We start from the raw sequence: 19,440 nt of genomic DNA, 5'->3' as shown, positions 1-19,440 counted from the left end.
CTGGAGCTCCTTCCATGGAGATAAAACTAAATGAAACAATAAATGCTTGTGTATCTCTCTTGAATTTACCAAGTATTGTCCTATTTATGGTATTTTCAGTCCTCGTCTGTCTCCTGAGTTGCTCTTGTCGCATGCTAGATGGCTCTCTTCGACCCTGGATCACATTTATCCCATCTCACTCAGTGACCTGCTTTCACCTCTCCACGTATTGCTAGACGGCATTCTTGACCCTTGGGCACACATTTCATTTCTCTTTGAATATATCCTATTTCCCTTTTGCTTTCTCTTCATTCTTTTTAGTATTCCACTTGTTCTAGCTGTCATTTTCATGCTATTCCAAGAGGTGTTTTGCTGCATCCTGTGCTAATTAAAATGTGCAGGGATGAGTTGTCAGAGACTATTAGCCATCCTCTGCATTCCTCGGGTTTAGATTTTGCTCTATGGATGGGTAAATTGGGGCAGGGACCCGTGTTTCACTTCTGTACAGCACTGTATTTGCTCCCACTGTGGAAAAAGATGTTGCTAACACAATTGGTTTGATTTTTTCCATGTTTCTCCTTTTCCCCAAAGGTCTCAAATCCAGAAGTATTAATGAACTAATCAAAGGCATTGTCAGGGAACACTTTAAAGTATTTCAAGATGAAATGCAAGAGAACATGGCTCAGATTTTTAAGACTGTATCTAGTTTGTCAGAGGATCTTGAAAATACAAAAGAATCCGTCAAGCATCTGAATGAAACCCAACAAAAATTTGCTCAGGAGATAGACAGTGGGCCAACAAAACTTGACATTCTGGAGTTGAAGAGCCATATGGTACAGATGAAAGAAGAAATGACCCTCACTTGTGACAAGCCCATGAAAGATTTACAGGAAAAACAGAGATCCTTGGAAGATAACTTGCAGCATCAACAGTCAAGAAGTGTCATTTATTATGAATCTTTAAATAGGACTCTCACTGAAATGAAAGATGCTCACGAACAACTGTTAGCAGCTGAACTGTCTTCAAGCCAGGACATCCCTTCAGCAGATAAAGTCACAGAGTCCAATGTTACAGAGTACATGGTCACACTGCATGAGACAGTAAAGAAACACGGCATGATGGTGCTGCAGATCTATGATGACTTAAGAGTCCAAGACAGCAAGATCAGCAATCTCAGCGTTGCACTGGAAATTCAGAGAGACTCTGTTCTGGGAGTCTGCGATGACATGTTGTCAGAGAGCAGAAGGGATTTCCAAACGCAGCTGGCAGCAACCCAGGAGAACATGCTTGTCCTAAACAAAAGTCTCTCTAACCTGCTCCTTCCATTGGACAATAAGGTGGACAAAATGAATGAACAAATTAACGATTTGTGCTATGACATGGAGATCCTGCAACCCCTGATTGAACAAGGGGTACCTTTTAGTTTGACTTCAGAATATGAACAACAAATCAAAGCTGAAGAAATCAACGAGAAGCTTGAAAACCTCACTAATTCCATTAACAGAATGAGTTCTGTAATTGAGGAACTTTCCAAAACTCAGGAAGGACTTAAAAATGAATCTCAGGCTTATCAGGAGCTGTTTGAGAGCCGTGTTAATGAATGCTCCATGGAAATAGAGGATGGATTAAACAAGACCATGATAGTCCTAAACAACGCTATTGATTCTATTCGAGATAACTACGTACTGAAAGATACGCTGCATGTTCTAAGAAATGAAACTGAAGTCTGCTGTGGCAGAGCTGAGAAACTGGGCAGCATTCCCCAGTTCCAACAGCTGAATGAATCTCTCCAGATGCTGCTCCTTAGGAACAAGCATGAATTCACTTCACAAGTAGTGCCATCCCTTTCTGATCTTCCATATGATGAGTCTGACAAAATTATCCTTCACAATTTCAGAAGACTTTTCTCTATTTTAAATGATACATCATTGAAAGTGGACAATCAACAACAAGATATTGGCCGCCTGGAAGAAAAACTATTGGACTCTCTGGAGGAAGCCAAGGACCATGAGGTTCGTCTTCTGAATGTGGAGTCAAAAATCTCTAAGTTTTTGGCAAACAACTGTGTCTCTCTGAAGAAAAACAAAGCCGCCTCGACAGAGAAAGAACAAATGGTCTCACTTCAGCTCCAGACGCTGAGTTCCAGGATCAAGGCCCTGGAAGCCAAGTCGATCCGTTTCTCAAACACCATTCCAGTTGTGAACAAGACGGCTCACGAGGCCTGGGGGCTGTGTCAGGAAACCAACAGCAGCATCCAAAAAGTGAACGCCAGTATACCTGTGCTAATTAAACTTGCTCAGCCAGATATCCCCCTGCTGCAGAGAGGCCTCCAAGAGCTCGTTGAATCTGTGCTTGAAATAAAAGCAGGAACTATCTTGACAAATTTAACCCAGCACGTTGACATATCGGTGGCAAGTGCAATGAATAACATCACCAAATCTCAGAAGCAAGTGAAACCAGTTTTAAAGAAATCAGCCCTAGTGAAAAAAGGAGCAGCAAATGTCACCGTGAGCTTGGCAAGCCGAAGTCAGAGAAACGTGGATAATGCTATAGATTCAGGTAATGCATTTTACTCTACTAAAAATGAGGGGGTTTGTAATAAAGGTGTATGTAACCATTGTGAGCTGAGGTGGCAGAGCTTGGCTGAGGGTGAATAACAAGTCCTCAGTCTGCCATAAAGAGCGTTTCAGGGGAACCTGAGGTTACTTGAGTTTTTTCCTTACAAGAGAATTTCTTTTCCTTGTGAGGAGACTCTGCACAAAGGCATCTAGAAGCTCCATTTCATTTTCCTTAATAAATTCACATCTGATCAGTTTAAGACACATGTGCATGCACACACACTCATCTGAGAACCTGACCTTTCGAATATACCTGACAGTTTAGGCAAAATCTCCCAGGGCTTCCAGAGAGACAGTTATTGATAACTAAATATTGAGAAAATGTTGTTATTTCCTGTTCAGACATTACCAAATTGACCCACCGGAGTCACTTCTTTCCATAAGGAGACCATTAGATTGCTAAATATTTGATTTGCTTCTAAACAACACCCCAGTAGATCCTGCCAGAGCTCATGATTAGTTTGGAGATGTTTGTACAGCAGTGGCAGGCTATTTCCCAAAAGAGCTTCTGGCTGCTTCCCCTCCTGAAGAGCAGCAAAACTCAGCATTAACTGGCTCTCTACACTCCTGCCATACTGGATGTAAATAGCAACTGCATTCACTTTATTCTTTGCTACTCACAGCTGTAATTTTAGCCTTTAATTTGACTTATAAACTTCCTTTTACTCATCAATTTAAAACACTACTCTCAATCTCAATATCATTTCCCTTTTTGTGATCTTTTTCCTGTTTCTTGGAAGTCCTTCTTGTTTATGATAAGGAGAGGCCAATTAGCAGAGAGGCTGCCGTGTTCTTAAACAAAGCTCTTGTACTTTGGGAATACGATACAGTCAGCACAATCAGCTGTTTTCCTTCCTTTTCTGCTTTCCTTTCACACTTGGTAAATATGTCAATGCTGGGTAAATACGAGTGAAAAATAACTTCAATTAAGTGTGCAGCAAAACTGTTATCTGAGGAAAAACGTTATTTCCTCATGTCCAGTTGCCTGTGCTGTGACCCCAGTCATGACAGTCCTAAATTGCTTTATTTCGGTCATTATGGGATGGACATTGTTTTCTGTGAAAATTACTGTTGTGTCTTCAAGTATATAGGCTCCACCATTGGAAATTCGAGTGGCGCTGCACAATGTGCTTCAGCCGAACTAAAATTCCTTACAGAGATGGTTTGCAGCCTGTGAAATGGCTGGGTGCGAATCTGAAGGTCACTATGGACATTATTGAAATATCGATGTGAAGATCCACTACAGCATTTCCCTGGCAATAAGCAGACCCTTTCGTGAAAGGGTTTTTTCAGTTCACACCCACCAGTCTGGCTTTACTATCACAGGACTGTGTGGAGTTGTCTTTCCAGAGCTCTGCTCACAGTGCCTGGCCAAGAAAAGGTTAATCACCTGAAAGGTATTTGTATTTGACCAAAGCAAGAGGAAGGAAAAATGTATGGCTTGGGAATGCTTTGTGTTCAGAATTTTTCATAGCAATGTTTAATTTTTAATGTGGCCTGAATGTTCTTCCCCCCAGACTGCTATGACAACACATTATATGATTACACTCAGTAGCTACTGTCTCAGAGCTCAGTGATGCTGGACTGACAGATTTCTGTCACAGCTGGATGTGATCTCACAAGTTCGTACATGGGGTGGTGCTCTGCAAAATGCCTCTTTGGTATACTTTGCATAGCTTGCAATATGAAATTTTTACAAATTTTTACAAGAATCTCAGTAGATATCCTGGAATTGAGTTATTTATGGGCAAGAACAAGTACTGGGAGTGGTTTGGATAGCATTTAAGGTCTTTCATCACCAGCAGCCAGACTGTTCTGTAGTGTTTGTGACACATCTGGGCGAGTCATCTCATAGACAGGCCAGTCCGACCTCTACACCAACAGGACCAAAATCTGTGCTTTGGTGTGCTCTGTCCAAAAAGAGCACCCTTCTGTGCCTGTAATAGGGAAACCAAACCAAGGGACTGATTTGCCTGAACCAGCAGGAAAAGAACTGTTTATTTATTTCACCAAAAGGAAATAAACTTGGATATGTCAATATGTCCTCTTCCAAGTTTTGCTGTTTGTTTCTGAAGGGCTCCTGCTGCACAGTCGGCTCCAAGCCTTTCGGCACATTCCCATTCTTAGTAAAGATTAATTACCTGATCCAACTTATTTATTTCATCGCATGATTGCAGACCACCTGATTTCCACTTGTTTTGTTTTGCTGCAGTATCTGAGGGCTACTGTAAAAGACGGGAAGGAGGAGGCTGAGCCAGCCTGCTTTAGATTATTGTGGAAAGACTTGTGTAAGGAACAGCAGAAGGAGAATTTTCTAATGCTTGGTTGTATCCAGGATTTGCTGGCTTTACACTCATGTCACAGGGAGGGAGGTCATTAAACAAAGGAGGACAGGAGGGAAGAAACGAGCAAGGAAAGGTTGGTATTTTGGAGACAAGGGTCTCTTGGACTGTACAATCACATTTGGACAGATATCTCAAGCTTTTTATGGTTTTCATGATGTTTGTTGAGTGAAATGCTCCAAATAAGTTGGATTTCTAATATCTCTCATCTTACTACATGTACTAGAACCCCTGAGACAGGCAGAACTCAGCATTTATAGGTAATTTTGTATCTTGGAGGTTAGCTGGGGGTATGCAAAGAGGGAGGCTGGACTAGCAAAGGGTCTGAACAGCCTGGATGGGATCTCAATTTGGCCTTCACACATGGTCTGAGCAGAAATTCCAACGTCTTTACGAATGGACAAAGCAGCTTTCTAAAACCCTGAACACTTGGGGAGTGCTGCTGTAATGGCATTGCAACTGAGGTGGCTGGTTTTCCTCCCTCTCTATCGCAGAGCAATACTCAGCTTGTGTCAGTGCCCCATGCCAGAATGGAGGAACCTGCATCAACGACAGACAGGGCTTCGTTTGCGCTTGTCGCCACCCTTTCGGAGGAGTCAACTGCAGTACAAAGCTGGTGAACGACAACTCTCTGAGTGTTGGTAAGTCAAGAATTTAGTAGTGCAATATGGTAGCGATATGGGGCCTCTGCCCCAGGGCCTCATTAGAGAGCATTTGCCAGTCAAAGGTCTCACATTTCACTTTAATGAGCGCCAGTTCAAGTAGTAGTGGCCTGTGCTTTGGTACTGAAGACATCGATTCCCATGGGTGACTCATAATCTTTTTCTTTAATACAACCAGGCAATGGGATGAAATTGGGCTGGGACCAGCCATAGTGGCTGGAAAGCTCAGCTGTGCGGGGCGGGAGGGTGTGCAAGAGATGTACTGAACATGGCATCGCGGATTTCAAGGTGGGGGGTAAAATCAGGTCATTGGGGAATACCAGCTTCAGCACAGCCATAAATGCACTATAAATACCTGTAGCTACCATAATTTGTGGGACTATGGCCTCAAGGAGTCATTTTAGGCATGTCTGTGATTTTCACCAGCAAAGGATGCAGCCCTTGAAAGATGTTTTAAAATAAAAGTGGAAACTCTGCTTATTCACTTCAGAAATAAAAACAATTTACATCCAGGCCACATGGAATGTGAATTATATGCAGCTTTCAGCAGCCATTTGGCTGATTCTCACTCATGACAGCATATGAATAGTGAATAAAACAATTTGTACAGTGGCAGGGAATCATAGCGTGCGGGCTCTGCTGGAAGAGGAAAACATATACTTTCCTTCCTTCATTTCACGTCAGGAGAGCTAAACCTTTCCAGTGTCTGTCTAAGGTTTGTGGAGAAAATTCTGGCTTCAACACACACAGATGAACAATGAAAGAGATCCTGGGGTGGCAAAAACTTCATGGCGGGAACAGGGTGAGAAAGAAAGCAAAGAAAAATAGCAGCTCCCGTAATGATAATGTAGTATAGACAAACATAAGCTCCCTTGCTGTTTCTAAGATTATTCTTTTGTGGATCCACCTAGCACTAATTGTGAAGGAAACTGCTCTTTATGCAATACAGAAAATCTCCGTGTTTTTGCAGAAATGCTGTATTTCAGTTGCTGAAGCTACTGATTGATATGACTTTAGAAAAGCTGCTTGTGATCTTCTGGCAGGCCCAAACTGCCTTTATACAACGTAACGTGACTTGAAATTGTTGTTTATTCCTTTCCAGATTTTTCAAGAGGATCATACAGATATGCACCGATGGTGGCTTTTTTTGCCTCTCATACGTATGGAATGACAACTCCAGGAACCATCAAATTTAATAATCTGGACGTCAACTACGGAGCTTCATTTGCCCCAGCAACCGGGAAGTTCCACGTTCCATATCTGGGGGTCTATGTTTTTGAATATACCATTGAATCGTTTAGTCCACGTGCCTCAGGCTATCTGGTCATTGATGGAGTAGACAAACTCACTTTCCAGGCTGAGAATATTAATAGTAACAAGTACACTGACAGAGTAATTGCTGGAAATGCGTTACTAGAGTTAAATTATGGTCAGGAAGTCTGGCTCAGACTGGCAACTGGCTCCATACCAGCCAAGTATCCACCAGTAACTACATTTAGTGGTTACTTGTTGTATCGTACCTAAGCCAATCCTAAATGTAGTAAACAGTAGTAAATATAGTAAACAGCAACCTGCATGTGAATTTGTCTTTGCCTTTAAATACTTCATTTCTTTAGCAGCATTAAGTTTCTCAGAGTAATGAGTGTGGTGGCATTTGAAGTTCTGGTTCTCCAAGAAGTTGCTTGGTTGTAGCTGAGTAGACATCTGCCAAGAGAGCCCCCACGCTGGGAATGGGGGAAAAAGAAGCATCTTATCTCTATAAGCATGACTGGAAGCATGAAGCTAATTATGTTCTACATTTATTGCATGAACATACTTAGAAATGGTAGGTAAGAATCAGTTCTCAAGATAAATCAGAGCTGGTGTTGATCATTCCTTTCCAACCCAAATACACACCAAAGGTGATGGATAGATTTTGATGAGCCAGATGCGGGGTCTTATTCTATCAAGCGGTAATCATGTGTACATATTCTGTCTGGAAGAAAATACATTTCTTTTTCATTTTACTTGATGTTATCCACCACACGCCTTTATATGTCAGTGTTTAATTGATTCATGATTTTTTATGTAACCAGTACGATAACATACTGGGTTTTTATTTAGAAAAAAACAAGAGGAAGTATTTAGAACCTGCATGTTGATATATTCAGATTAGAAATAACATGCTGAATTTTAGCAGTCATGGGAAAAACGTTATAATGGATTTGGTGGAGTTGAATATGTTGAAGCAACATCTCCTTAGGTGTGATATGTTTTTTGAGCAAACGTGGTTGCTCAGGGACAGGAGTTGGACTTGATGACCCTTGTGGGTCCATTCCAACTCAGGAATTGATTCTATTGTTCCATTGATTCTATGGTTATATTGGCTTCACATTGATTTTAGCATGTGAAGTTTTGCTTAAGTAGTACACAAGGTTATATGGTAATTCTAGTAGTCCTTTCTAAGTTTGAGCTCTAGAGCTTTATGATTTGGTTTATTTCTGCATTATATTCATTACCTACCGAGGCAAGATGAAAGGAACTTCTGTATAAACCAGAATACGATTTCCAAGCACCAATCCAATCTTTTTAAAAGTATTTTTAGTTCATGCTATGACTGCCTGAAAAAAATAAACCTCAGGTTTACATCCTCATCGGTTGCAAAGTGCTGGGTTGCTGCAGTTTCTTGCGGTTTCATCAGCTGGTGGAACTGGCCAGCTTTGTTTCTGGTTATTATTTTTGTTAACACTAATTGATCAGGTTTTACGGCTCTGTGTGTTTGTATCCCTCCCTGTCCTTATCCTCCCAGCTGAAAAAATAAACATCTTCACCAATTAATGCCACCAACCAGGCTTGTTCCCTTCACTACATCCCTTACCATGTGTGTTTGGGTTGGTTTGTCTGTTTCCTGGGTTTTGTGGGTGTTTTTTAGGCCAGAAATCTTTTCTTCTTTGTGCTAGATGGATTCTTAATGCACCATGAAACCCCAATGAGTGTGCTACAGCCCCTTCTCCTGTTGCATACCATATTTTTCTGTAAACACTCAATCTTTGATATGACACTAAGTCAGCCTACCATATCATTGAATTTTATCAAATATAATGACCACAAGCCCCAATCCCTCCTCGTATGATTTGGTATTTTAATGTGTTTAGTCCTCTTTATTCCTGCTGTGCCTATGGCTAAATGGCGTGAAAATTACTCTGCAGATGAAATTCAAATGACCCACCAGAGACTGCATCGCTGTTTTAATGTGACTTTCTCGCCCTTTCTGTCCTTGTCACTAAATTCTTCAAGCTGGGTCCTCATCCTCACAGACGTTGTTTTCCCCTGGCAGCCAGATACTTTCTATGTCTGAAGATAATTCTCATTGCATTTTTTAAAACATGGAAGAAATTATATTTAAAATATATAATAAGTGTTATACTCATTTTTCTACCGTGCAAAAATCCATTCTAATCTTTCCTCGGATGTACTAAAACTAAGTATAACTGGCTTCATCTATTGTTAAAAGCTAAAATGCAGATTCTTCATCCTGAAGATGGGTTTGCGTTGGCCACTGAGGCTTATTTATGGGCCTGTGACTATGTACCTGGGTTGCCTGGTCTAATGAAGAAAGAATATTGAAAAATAACTGAGGATCAATAAAATCGGCCTACCCATTATGCAGAACAGAGAGCAATCAGCCTGAGCTCCCAGGAGAACGTTTTAGGCATCAACCAGGAGAGGTGGTTCCCGAGGCTCCTGGTCACCCTCTGCTTTCATTGCAGGCTCTGATTTGCATTCCCTAATGACAGCAAGCAGCAAATCTGGACGTTCATCTCTCCCCACCGCCCTGGTGAGGGACCACAAAGCCTTCCTGGCCTTTGTACTTCAGAGCGAGCCGTGTTCTCTTTAGTTGGGTGACTCAATAACCATGGCAACATTTTGTCTGGTAGGGCTTTGACAAGCCCATCCAATTTACTCTGGAGCTTGCATTATCATTTCCTCACCTACACCAGCCAAGTTATTGCTGAGCGCGTTCCCCAGCCCCTCGTACACTTTGCATTCATGCTGAGATGTGCACTTTCTTTTCCTCACGTACCTTTCCCAGCTGAACACCCAGCACAATCCTGCTGGGCTCCAGCTCACACCAGACTCCCCCATTAACACACGCCTGCCTGGTGCTGACTGATTGGTGCTGCTGTCTCTCTGTACATCTATGATATTTTTGTTCAATTATATTTTTTTTTCCTCCAAGATAATTTCATTTACATTGGCAGCAAGCAGGAAGAAAGCCATTATTTCTGAATTCGGCTATTGACCTGAAAGCATCTATTAGAAGCAACGCTGCAGCTAAATCCCACCAAAATCAGCAGGTATCTGATAATTAAGTACCTTTGACGGTGGGATAACAAGCGCATTGAGACAATTGCAAAGCTGAATCTTCCAGGCAGCTGAATTCAGGCAGGTGAGCAGCAGAGTGCAAAACAATCCAAAACAAAAGAAGAAAAAACAAAAACGAAACCAACACTTTTGACATTTCCAAAGGAAAAAGAATTATTACCGTGGCTTTATACATCTTCCACTGGTGGCTGATGCTGCGGTGCAGGAACTATTGCCCAGCAGCTCTGTGGATTTCATTAACCCCTTCAGGCCATCAGATGTGTAACAGGGTTAGCAAGGTCTACATTTTTCACCCGGTTTTGATTTGCTTCATTCGTACATCTATCTGTGTCAGGTGTCTGCTGGAAAGCCTGAGCCCTGGGCTCCTGTTCCCATGCTAGAGCCTTATCAAAAGCAGAAAGAATCTACTTTAGTTATTCTGGAAGAAGTTTTTGTACTAATTCTTCCTGCTGTCATTATGTTTTCAGTAGAGTTCTATTAGTAGTACAAGTATTTATCACCACTTTGTTTTTCAAATATACAGTAGAAGTCATTTTCTCCCTGCAAAGCCGCTCTTCTCTATTTTTGTGACAGCAGTGATGGCAGGAGCGTTGTCAAGAGTGAGATATAATGAAATGCTCTCTTTAGATGGGGCTCCAGTCTCGAGTGCTTGGTAAGAAAACCTGATCAGCAAGCTGCTCACCAGCTCTAGATATGTTACAACCAACACACTGGCTTGGAACGACCTTCCCACCCTCCGGATCTGTGGTGGCTGCTCATTGAAAACTGTCTTCTGCATTCACATGTTACAGTAAACAAACTGGAGTGTTGCTGACAATATTTATCCTAGTGGTTGCCGTTGAAGATTCTTATCTTAGAAAATGCAAGTTGCAGCTAAAACAGCCCATGGCTGTTTGCAAACAGTGTACAAGTGCTTCCAGAAATCTTGCTATTGGGATCTGCAGGAGTTGGGAGATACCATACAAATGATCTGAAGTTCTTTATAAACACCAAAAGCCTTTTGAAAACTCTTTGAACCCATCATTAGATACCAGTATGTCTCACATCCACACGGATATTTGGTGGTGAAGGCTTATATGTCTCAAGTGAAATAATGGATTTGTCACTACGTATTTGCTAGAGCATCCTTCCTTCCTTTCTCATGGCAAAGTCAGGAACAGTGACCATTAAAACACAATACTGAAATGATGGACACTTTTAGAGAATTAACCTCATTTCTGACTACTCGGACTCTTCTGCAAACTGCCTTGGAACAAACAAGCAAACAAACAAACAAGAAGTCCAGCCATCCATTGCTAGGCTACTTATTGCTACTTACCCAAGTGAAAAAATACATGTGAGAAAATGGTTTACAATTGCTTCCCGACAAAGAAAGTGCCATTACCAGCTTATACAAGCAGGAGGCAATTTTCAGGCTCAGCGTTTAGACACATTCTCAAAGAACACAGTAGACCTCAAATATAATTTCTAGGGTCTAAGTTGGTCACTCTGTTACCTTGTTCCCAACACCTGGGCATTGCTACAGCTTGCTAATAGGTCCACACTATCAGAGTACATTTAATTCTGGAAAAGCAGAAACTCTGCTTACAAGAAAAGGAGAAAGATCTCATTAGATGTTAAAAGGCAGCAAAGGAAACTAGAACGCCATCGACAATGTGTTAAAGACAGATTGTCTTGGCCAAAAGGAGCTAAAGGTCATCCTTTGACAAGCTGAATCATTGGTGTGAGCTAAACAGAAATATAATGAGAGCTGTGAGGAACTCCCAGCTTCTCAAGCAGAACACGCAGATCTGGGGCCGCTCTCCCATCGGGCTGTGGGCTTGGCTTGTTTGCAGAGGTTTGGACTTTGACATAACTAGTACATGTGGCTGTTTTCCCTGAAGGAAGTTCAGACGCTTAAATAATGGAGAAGGAAAGGCACAGATGCATGAGCCAGGGACAGAACACGGGCCTTGTTTGTACATAGCAAAGCATCAAGTAAATTTTTGCCCTTTTGCCTGTTTGATGTACTTTACAACCACATATTAAAAAGTCTGCGAGTTGTTTTTTTAATCCAGCAAACGTGGCTTGATGTCAGCTGCATGCAGATTTGAATACACTTTGGTGATAATTTACCACGGAAAAAAATTGAATCCTTATCTAATCGAGAACCACTCCATCAAATTTGTGATAAATATTTCAAAAATAATTGTTTAAGGAAGTAATGAGGTTACATTTTGCAGTTAAAATATCCCAAGATAGACTTAAAAAAACCGTAGCAAAAAACGGCCACTGATTTTTCAGTATACATTGAGGGAAGCTAAAACTGGGGAGTTGGTTTTGTAGCCCTTTAGTTGTGCTAATTGAACTGTAGCAGGGAGGTAGACGGTTCTTCCTGTACACAGACATCAGTGCCAGGGATCATATTAGCATGGCAAAGTTTTCAAATCTCAGGCTTAGGTAGTTATAGCAATGAATAAGTACCAAACTGCATGTGTGTCACTCTCGCCGTCTGATGGAATAGAGCTATACGGAGCAATATGTACTTTACTGCAGTGATATTGAAAAGAGCAATGTGTTTGACAGAAGGAAATTAACATTTACAGCAGGCACGTAAGAAATTGAAGTGTCAGAGAAGTAGAAGCCCCTGACAGCATTGAGAGGTGAAGAAGCTGAGTTTTCTTGCTCCTTTTCACCTTCAGGCCACTCTCAGATATGACCATGCACCTCAAATCTCGCATCCAGTGTGATCACTATGAACAGCAATGCCTGTTTGGCATCTCTGAAGAGTGTGACCCCAACTAGTGGGTGCTGGGACCTTGTTCCTAAGCCACTGAGCATTGGGGTGCGGCACCGATCTCAGCATGGAGTGCTGCCTACAAGTGGTGCTGCTGTCTTTGTAAGCTGGAGAGCTCTTGTTTCTCAGCTAGTGACTAAAATAATGGTGTCTGGTGGTCAAAGGACTGCTTTGGAGTCATCTGCCATCACTGTCCAACGTGCTACTTTTCTTCCCACAATTATTTTCGAAAGTGCTGTTGACAACAGCCTGGTTGTGAAGCCACTTCCCAGCTAACAACTTTAATGAGGAATTTTTGCTTGGGTTTTGATCTTTCCCCAGCACGCTGACTATCAGCTGCAGTTCCAGCACCAGCCGTGTGCTCCTGTGCTGACAACAGCATGCTGCAAGTGCTGATGGTGTTGGACCTGGCTCCCAAACCTGACAGAACTGCTCACAGCACTCGAGTGGTCAATACTTCTGCAGTATTTCAATATTTCTGTAGTGAATCCCATACAGTTTCATGCTCTTAACCTGCTTTTGATTTCCTGCCGGTTCACTCCCAACACACTGTGAAATCTCACGAGGGCTCAGTTTTTACACCCTGAGCTTGTGCAGCGTGCAATGTAATTCCCACCATCATTGTTATGCTGATGATGCACTGGTTTATCTATCAAATGCTCGAGAATTTGCTTTCATATCCTATTACTCCCATAATCCAGGAGGGTAAAAGGAATTGCCTTGGGAACGACATCTTTCCTTACCACCTCAGCACAGCTCCGTGCTTGGTTATAAAGGTGCGTGTCGTGTGATCTCTGATCCATTTTGTCTTATGAATTTTACAAACACAAGCGAGTTCCCATGAGCTTGTTTAGAGTCTGGTCTGTGAACATACTCTCCTTTTTGAGGCATTTTCCCTTTGAGGCTGCACCTGAATAGTTTTCCCTCCTCCACTTCTCTGCAGATGTGTCCCTTTCTTTGTCACATTCTGTGACAATTGCAGTTTCCACCCCACTAGCCTGGGTTTTCCTGCCTGGTTTGGGGACACCTGGCTCGAGAGTGGTGGGAACAGGAACAATTTCTACATGGTGCGTGTCACATGGAGCCATAAAGTGCCACAAACACCCAGAGCCGAAGAAAAATGAGACAATCTTACATCTCTCAGCATAAAAACTAACTTCAGGAAAGCTACACTTACTGGTAACTACAGAAACCCTGTCTCCTAATCTGGTGTCATACACTGCTTTATACATTTTGATTGTGAAAAGTAATTTAAAATACATTGACTGATTCTGTTTCCCTCTCCTCCTGGGATTGCTTTGATGTCAGATACTTTCTTGTTGGAGCGGGACTACTTGTCACGGCATTTCAAACAGTGAGCTTGAAACTGTGTATTCCTCTGGAGTCCCCGAAACATTTGAAGCTAAACACTTGAAAATTCAAAGAGGCTTTGCTCAAGTACGTAGATACAAAAATGCTTTCACAGAAACAGTTGCAACCCTTTAAAACAATCCCCTCATTTTCACATGCTGGTGCATTACAAGACTAATTCTCCCCGCAGCTGCAGAGCTGAATGGCACATTTCAAAGTCACAAAGCTTCCCCTGCTGTCCCAGGAGCTGTGAGCCCAATTCCTCTGCAAAACGATCCAGATTGTCGAACTGCTAGAATCTTTCAGAAAATAGTGACATTTTGCTTTGGAACTCACTCTGATTTACTTGTATGTTGTCAGTTTTACACAAATATCCAGGTTTTCCTAGAAACCTAAAATCCTCCAAACGAAGCGTCTTTATCATGCATGGTCCTTTTATCTGACCATATGGAATAAATTCAGGATTTACTGCAGCTAATTTGATAATTATGATACTCTGCAGATGTACAGAAGGGTAACAAATCAAGACGTAAGCCCAGGGAAAACCAAAGCAAAGCATCTAGATTTGTCTGGCCACTCTTTCCTTTGTACCAACACCATCTAAAACAGTTTTTCCCATTAAGATTAGAATGAGCGACTTGATTCTTAAGGATAGCAATAATTTTTGAGTGCTCTGGTGAGTATAATGACACTGTCAATAGTTCACTTACGTTCCTCTGGTAGCCGTGTGGCTGTTTCAGATTTTCCATTTCTCCTGCAGGATCTGAGCCCCTTAAACACTTGTAACGTTGCTACCAGCGTAATATATTTGTGCTGGTGCTGTGCTGAGCTGCAGCCACCACCACAACTCAGCTCTAAGCAGATAAATGTGACATCCCCTTCCCCAGAGCCTCCTGCTCTCTGCTACCGAACAGGTGGCTGCCCAGCAGGATCCCAGCCTAGGAATATCACCAGAAAATGGAAGTAGGAGGGAGAGAAAAGGAGAAACTACATTGAGAATGTACAACAACAACAATTACAAGCTGAAGGGTGAGATGCCTCCTAATAATGGTAAAATAAAGTGCGTTACATTTGTGGGATCTGTGTGATTTCCAGAGGGCTGAAGCTTGGCTCAAGGTATGCTTCCAAACAGATTGACATCTTCCCAAGGAAGGGGGAATGAGTCCAGCTGGTGAGCAAGATCAAACCTAGAGCAGGGGAGACACTGGAAAATTACGAATAGAAATGTGAGGGGGGTAGATTGGTGGGAAATATCAGTTTTGAGTAAATGACAAGGTTTTTGTGTAAACCCTGGCTTTGCGATTTGGACCTTCAAGAAAGAGCCTTGTGAGACGTAACATTCAGTTTGCTTTACTGGGCGTCAGGTTTGTGCGCCACAGCTGCTAAGTTGTTGTCAAACCACGTCTTGAACAGACTTGCTCATAGGTTTTTTTCTTCTGTCACAGTATTCGTGACTATCCTGTTGCTATTTAATAGGAGGGCAACAATTATCTATTATGAAATTCAGGGATATGGCAATAATAAAGCATCCAAAGAATCAGCAAGTGTACATGTGCAAATAATCATGTGATGCTTTTGTTGCTCCATCTTAAGTATTCAAAGCCCTGTGCTGTATCCTGCCCAACTAACACTTTGCATTTAAATGTAACTCACAGTTAGTGACAGATGCTGAAATAAATATACAAATAAGGGGGTGATGGTGTTAGTTTATATACAGTCATTTATCTTCTGATAACACGAGCAAAGCTCAAGTCAGATACAGTTAAATGAACTGAAGCTTTAACAGTGCCTTTTGAACTGCCTGAGTTAACAAAATCAATCCTCATAAATTAAACTATCATTGATCTATGATACAATTAAGTTCTATAATCAAAATACGCTATTGGTGCGTGCAGCGTAACCGCACTCGTTCCAACGCTGAATTTTAACCACTGCTGGCTGCCCGCTCCTGCCATGGTGCGTGAGGCTCCCATCTAGCATGTGAGATGCTAATGTTATGATACAGCATTTCTTTTCCATTTTTCAATTCAGGCTGATATCTGCTGGTCTCACAAATGGTAAGACACCCTGCTGAATGCAAACTGGTTTGAGGTGGTGGCTTTCTCATTTCTTTTTTTCCTTTTGTCATTTTTCCAGAGCTGGGAGCAGCAACCAAGCCACTTAATTACAAAGGAAATTCACACTGAATAATAACTCTCTGGAAGAAGAAAGGCAGGAACAATATCCCATAAAAGAAAATGAGTTTGACGTGATAAATTGCATGTGTGCACGCCCAGTGTGCCGTGTGAGTACTCAAAGGAGCCAGACGCAGCTACTATATGTTGGACAATTAGACCTACACACACAAAAAGGTGCTATTTGCGGACGCCACACTGTGGGTCGTAATGAGGAGGTTGTGGACAGGAGTTCTCTCTTTTATGCTCTCAGTGAGGCTAAAGAGAAGGGGGTGGCAGCACATTGGGCAATTGGCACTTGATGTTTGAGCAGGCATGTGGCAACGGTCACAAAGTGACCATTCTAATGTCCTCCTCTGTTCACCTAACGCCACATCACAGCTCACAAGCCTTCAGGATCCTCCAGCGGACCCTGCTCAGAAGAACGGAAAGCTTCCCTGATTTGGGGAGGAACAAGAAAAGAAATGTGTGCGGTATATACATGTTGCTAGTATTGCAGCCAGGAATGCAAAGCTTGGTTTTGGCACAGGCTTAGTGATGGTTTGTAATTACAATTAACCATTATGGTCTGTTAAGTGCTGACAGACAGGAAAGGAGGCACTGCTACCCCAAAGCATGTTAACAATCAAATAAATCAGCGGTTGTTGCCAATAACATTGATCCCAGGTGCTTAGGGACAGCTGAGGTACAAACCCAGGCTTCATAAAGGTCCTGCAGAGGGTGCTTGGTTACTGTCAGTGAGACGGGAGAGTCAGGAGTGTTCCTTGGGTTCTGCTTACTAAGGGACTTCTCAAGCACATACAAGAATAAAATGCGGTTTCAAAAAGCATCAACCCTTCAGATCCTGCCTGAGGATGTGTTCAAGAAGATAGACAAGCTAGATAATAAGGTGAGCTTTTCCTTTTAGTACTTCTAACCATGCCAGTTATGTGAACTAGAAAACTACATGATTGGAGATGCTACAAAAGTTTGCCTTTGCCATTTTTTGAAGACATGTAATGTGTTGTTTTGGTAGTTGTGGTGTGCTTTAGGTTTTCTTTGTGGTGGGGCTTTTGGGAGGATGGTTTATTTGGTGTTTTGTTGGTTTGGGTGTTTTTTTTGTGGTTTGTTTGGGTTTTTTTTGTTGTGTTTGTTTGGTTTTGTTTTTGTTGTTGGTTGACCTTTTATTTCACTTATTAGTTAGAGCTTTAAATCCTCGTTATAAAATGATGTCAAAATAATAACAGACTATAAAGCAGGCACCATGGCAATGTCACTGTGAGCATCAAGAAAAATCCTTAAACTACCTTAAACCTTTCAATGACTTCTTGCACAACAATTTAGACTGCTGTGTAAGTAACTGTAGTGACATTGGCTGGTTCTTCAGGGTAAAGCCCTTGTAATGCTCCCAATGTGTCCAAATTACAGTTTGGATTGCTCTGTGTAGTTTCTTCCAAATAAAAATGAATGTGTTTACCCCTGAATTGTTGTCCTGCTACTGGTGTTTATTCCTCTCAGGCTCTGCAAACACCCTCTTTCTATCAGATGTTTAATAGTGACATTAATATACTGACAGATGCACCCAAGTATGATGCAATTTACTGGGTCCGATAGGGAAATATTCTCAGATCTACACTTGCAAAATGTAGCTGTCTTATAACTTTTGTGATTGCTGTTCTTGAACTTCCCCTCTCTGAGAGCACTGCTGGATGATTCTGCATTTATTTCTCTGCTTATCAAAAAAAGAGGTTTTCAGCACAGATCAATGAACTGTAAATCTGAACAGACTCCGAAGTATTTCACACGTAGAAGAACCAGAGAATTCAAATTTGTAACAAAGCTAAAATAAATTATAGCACAGATGTCTTGCTAAGGTGGATTTCAGCTTTTGGATCTTCAATGTCAGAGCTGAAAAAACTACTCAGGCCAAGGTTTTCTGTCTGCCCGCTGTGTCGTTTGGGTAGTAGACTTTCAATGGAGCAATAATATGCTGGATGGACCTTGGAATTTCTCATTGAAGGGATTCCTTTAAATGCAGAATGATGTGTAGTGAGCCGGGTACCCTGGATTTGGTTTATGGTAGACTGTAGAATCACTGTGTGTGTACACAACAGTACTTCTGTGTATGTTCAAGGTACAGCAAATTAACGGTGTGTCTAAAAATTTAAGAGTTTAGCCAAAAGCCAAACCAGCTGTTAGCCAGATGTGCTGCATCTTAGATCATTAATGGAAAGCTTTATTGTGTATTTAACTTTGTCATACTTCCAAGTCACAGGGCATGATACGCAATATAGGACTACAGTGTGTGGACTTCTATTATTAGGTGACGGCTTCTAGTAGCTTTGCCATTTGATTATATGATAGCTGTGGCTTTTCCTGTGGAAGTTGAGGTAGGTCACCTCTTGTTTATGACCTGCCAATACAGTTTTATACTCTGGGCTCCTACAGAAATGAGTATAGAGATGAGCCAGAACTGCAGTGGCTTAGCTGCAATGGGCTTTTTTCAGATATTCAATTGACAACAAGAGTCATCTTCATGCTCCTATGAAGAACCAATCTGTTTCTGTTGGAGCTCATTAGGTAGAAAACTCACTTGTTTGCAGATAATCTCTGAAGGCTTTTTAAAGAGCAGAGACACATATAGAGTTGGTAACACTTGAAATTCAGAAAAGAGTTGGATGGAAATGGCTGGACTCAGCCACCTGGGTGACCCTTCAGTGAAGTCAAGTCATGGAGAACTCTCTCCAATAGTTTGGAGAATGGAAGGGAAAGCTCATATTTCACAGGGATGTCATGAATAGAAGATGTTCCAAAGCAGTAATGTGATTTCCTGTCTGTGAGTTCTTTCTGCAGACAACATAACCTTTTGGATCAGCTTCTAGCCACTTTAAGACTTCTGGTCTGATTTCCTTCTGCTTTGTCCCATCTTATGCCATTAGAAGTCGTGAACCATTTTACCAGTGCTTGGAGGGTAACACTTCACACCCAGTTTGCCTCTGGTGACCAAGTTTGAGACACTAGTGGGATTTAATGCACAGGCAATAGAATGTGAACCATTAGAGATTCAAATGGTGACCTGATAGCACAATCCCAGGGCAGCTGTAACAAGGACAAGGGAGCAAGATGAGGACAACAGAGCTCAGGGCAGCACAGGCCAAGTGATATGGGGTGATCTGTCAGCTGTTCCTGTGGCAT

The 19,440-nt window shown here is 41.9% G+C and overlaps 1 protein-coding gene across 1 annotated transcript in view; it reads left to right on the top strand.

Annotated features, from left to right (window-relative positions):
• Positions 1 to 8,416, top strand: part of MMRN1 (multimerin 1) — a 28,698-nt gene extending 20,282 nt beyond the window's left edge. Inside the window, exons 6-8 of the mRNA XM_082050966.1 lie at positions 571 to 2,538; positions 5,434 to 5,580; positions 6,704 to 8,416. Coding sequence (XP_081907092.1) covers positions 571 to 2,538; positions 5,434 to 5,580; positions 6,704 to 7,125 — 2,537 coding nt within the window. The 3' untranslated portion in view covers positions 7,126 to 8,416. The remainder of the gene's footprint in view (positions 1 to 570; positions 2,539 to 5,433; positions 5,581 to 6,703) is intronic.
• The last annotated feature ends 11,024 nt before the right edge of the window (positions 8,417 to 19,440 follow it).

Source organism: Streptopelia decaocto (assembly GCF_964273445.1).
Source record: "Streptopelia decaocto genome assembly, chromosome: 4".
In the NCBI taxonomy this organism is placed as follows: Eukaryota; Metazoa; Chordata; class Aves; order Columbiformes; family Columbidae; genus Streptopelia; species Streptopelia decaocto.
This window is presented reverse-complemented; position numbering and strand designations above follow the sequence as displayed.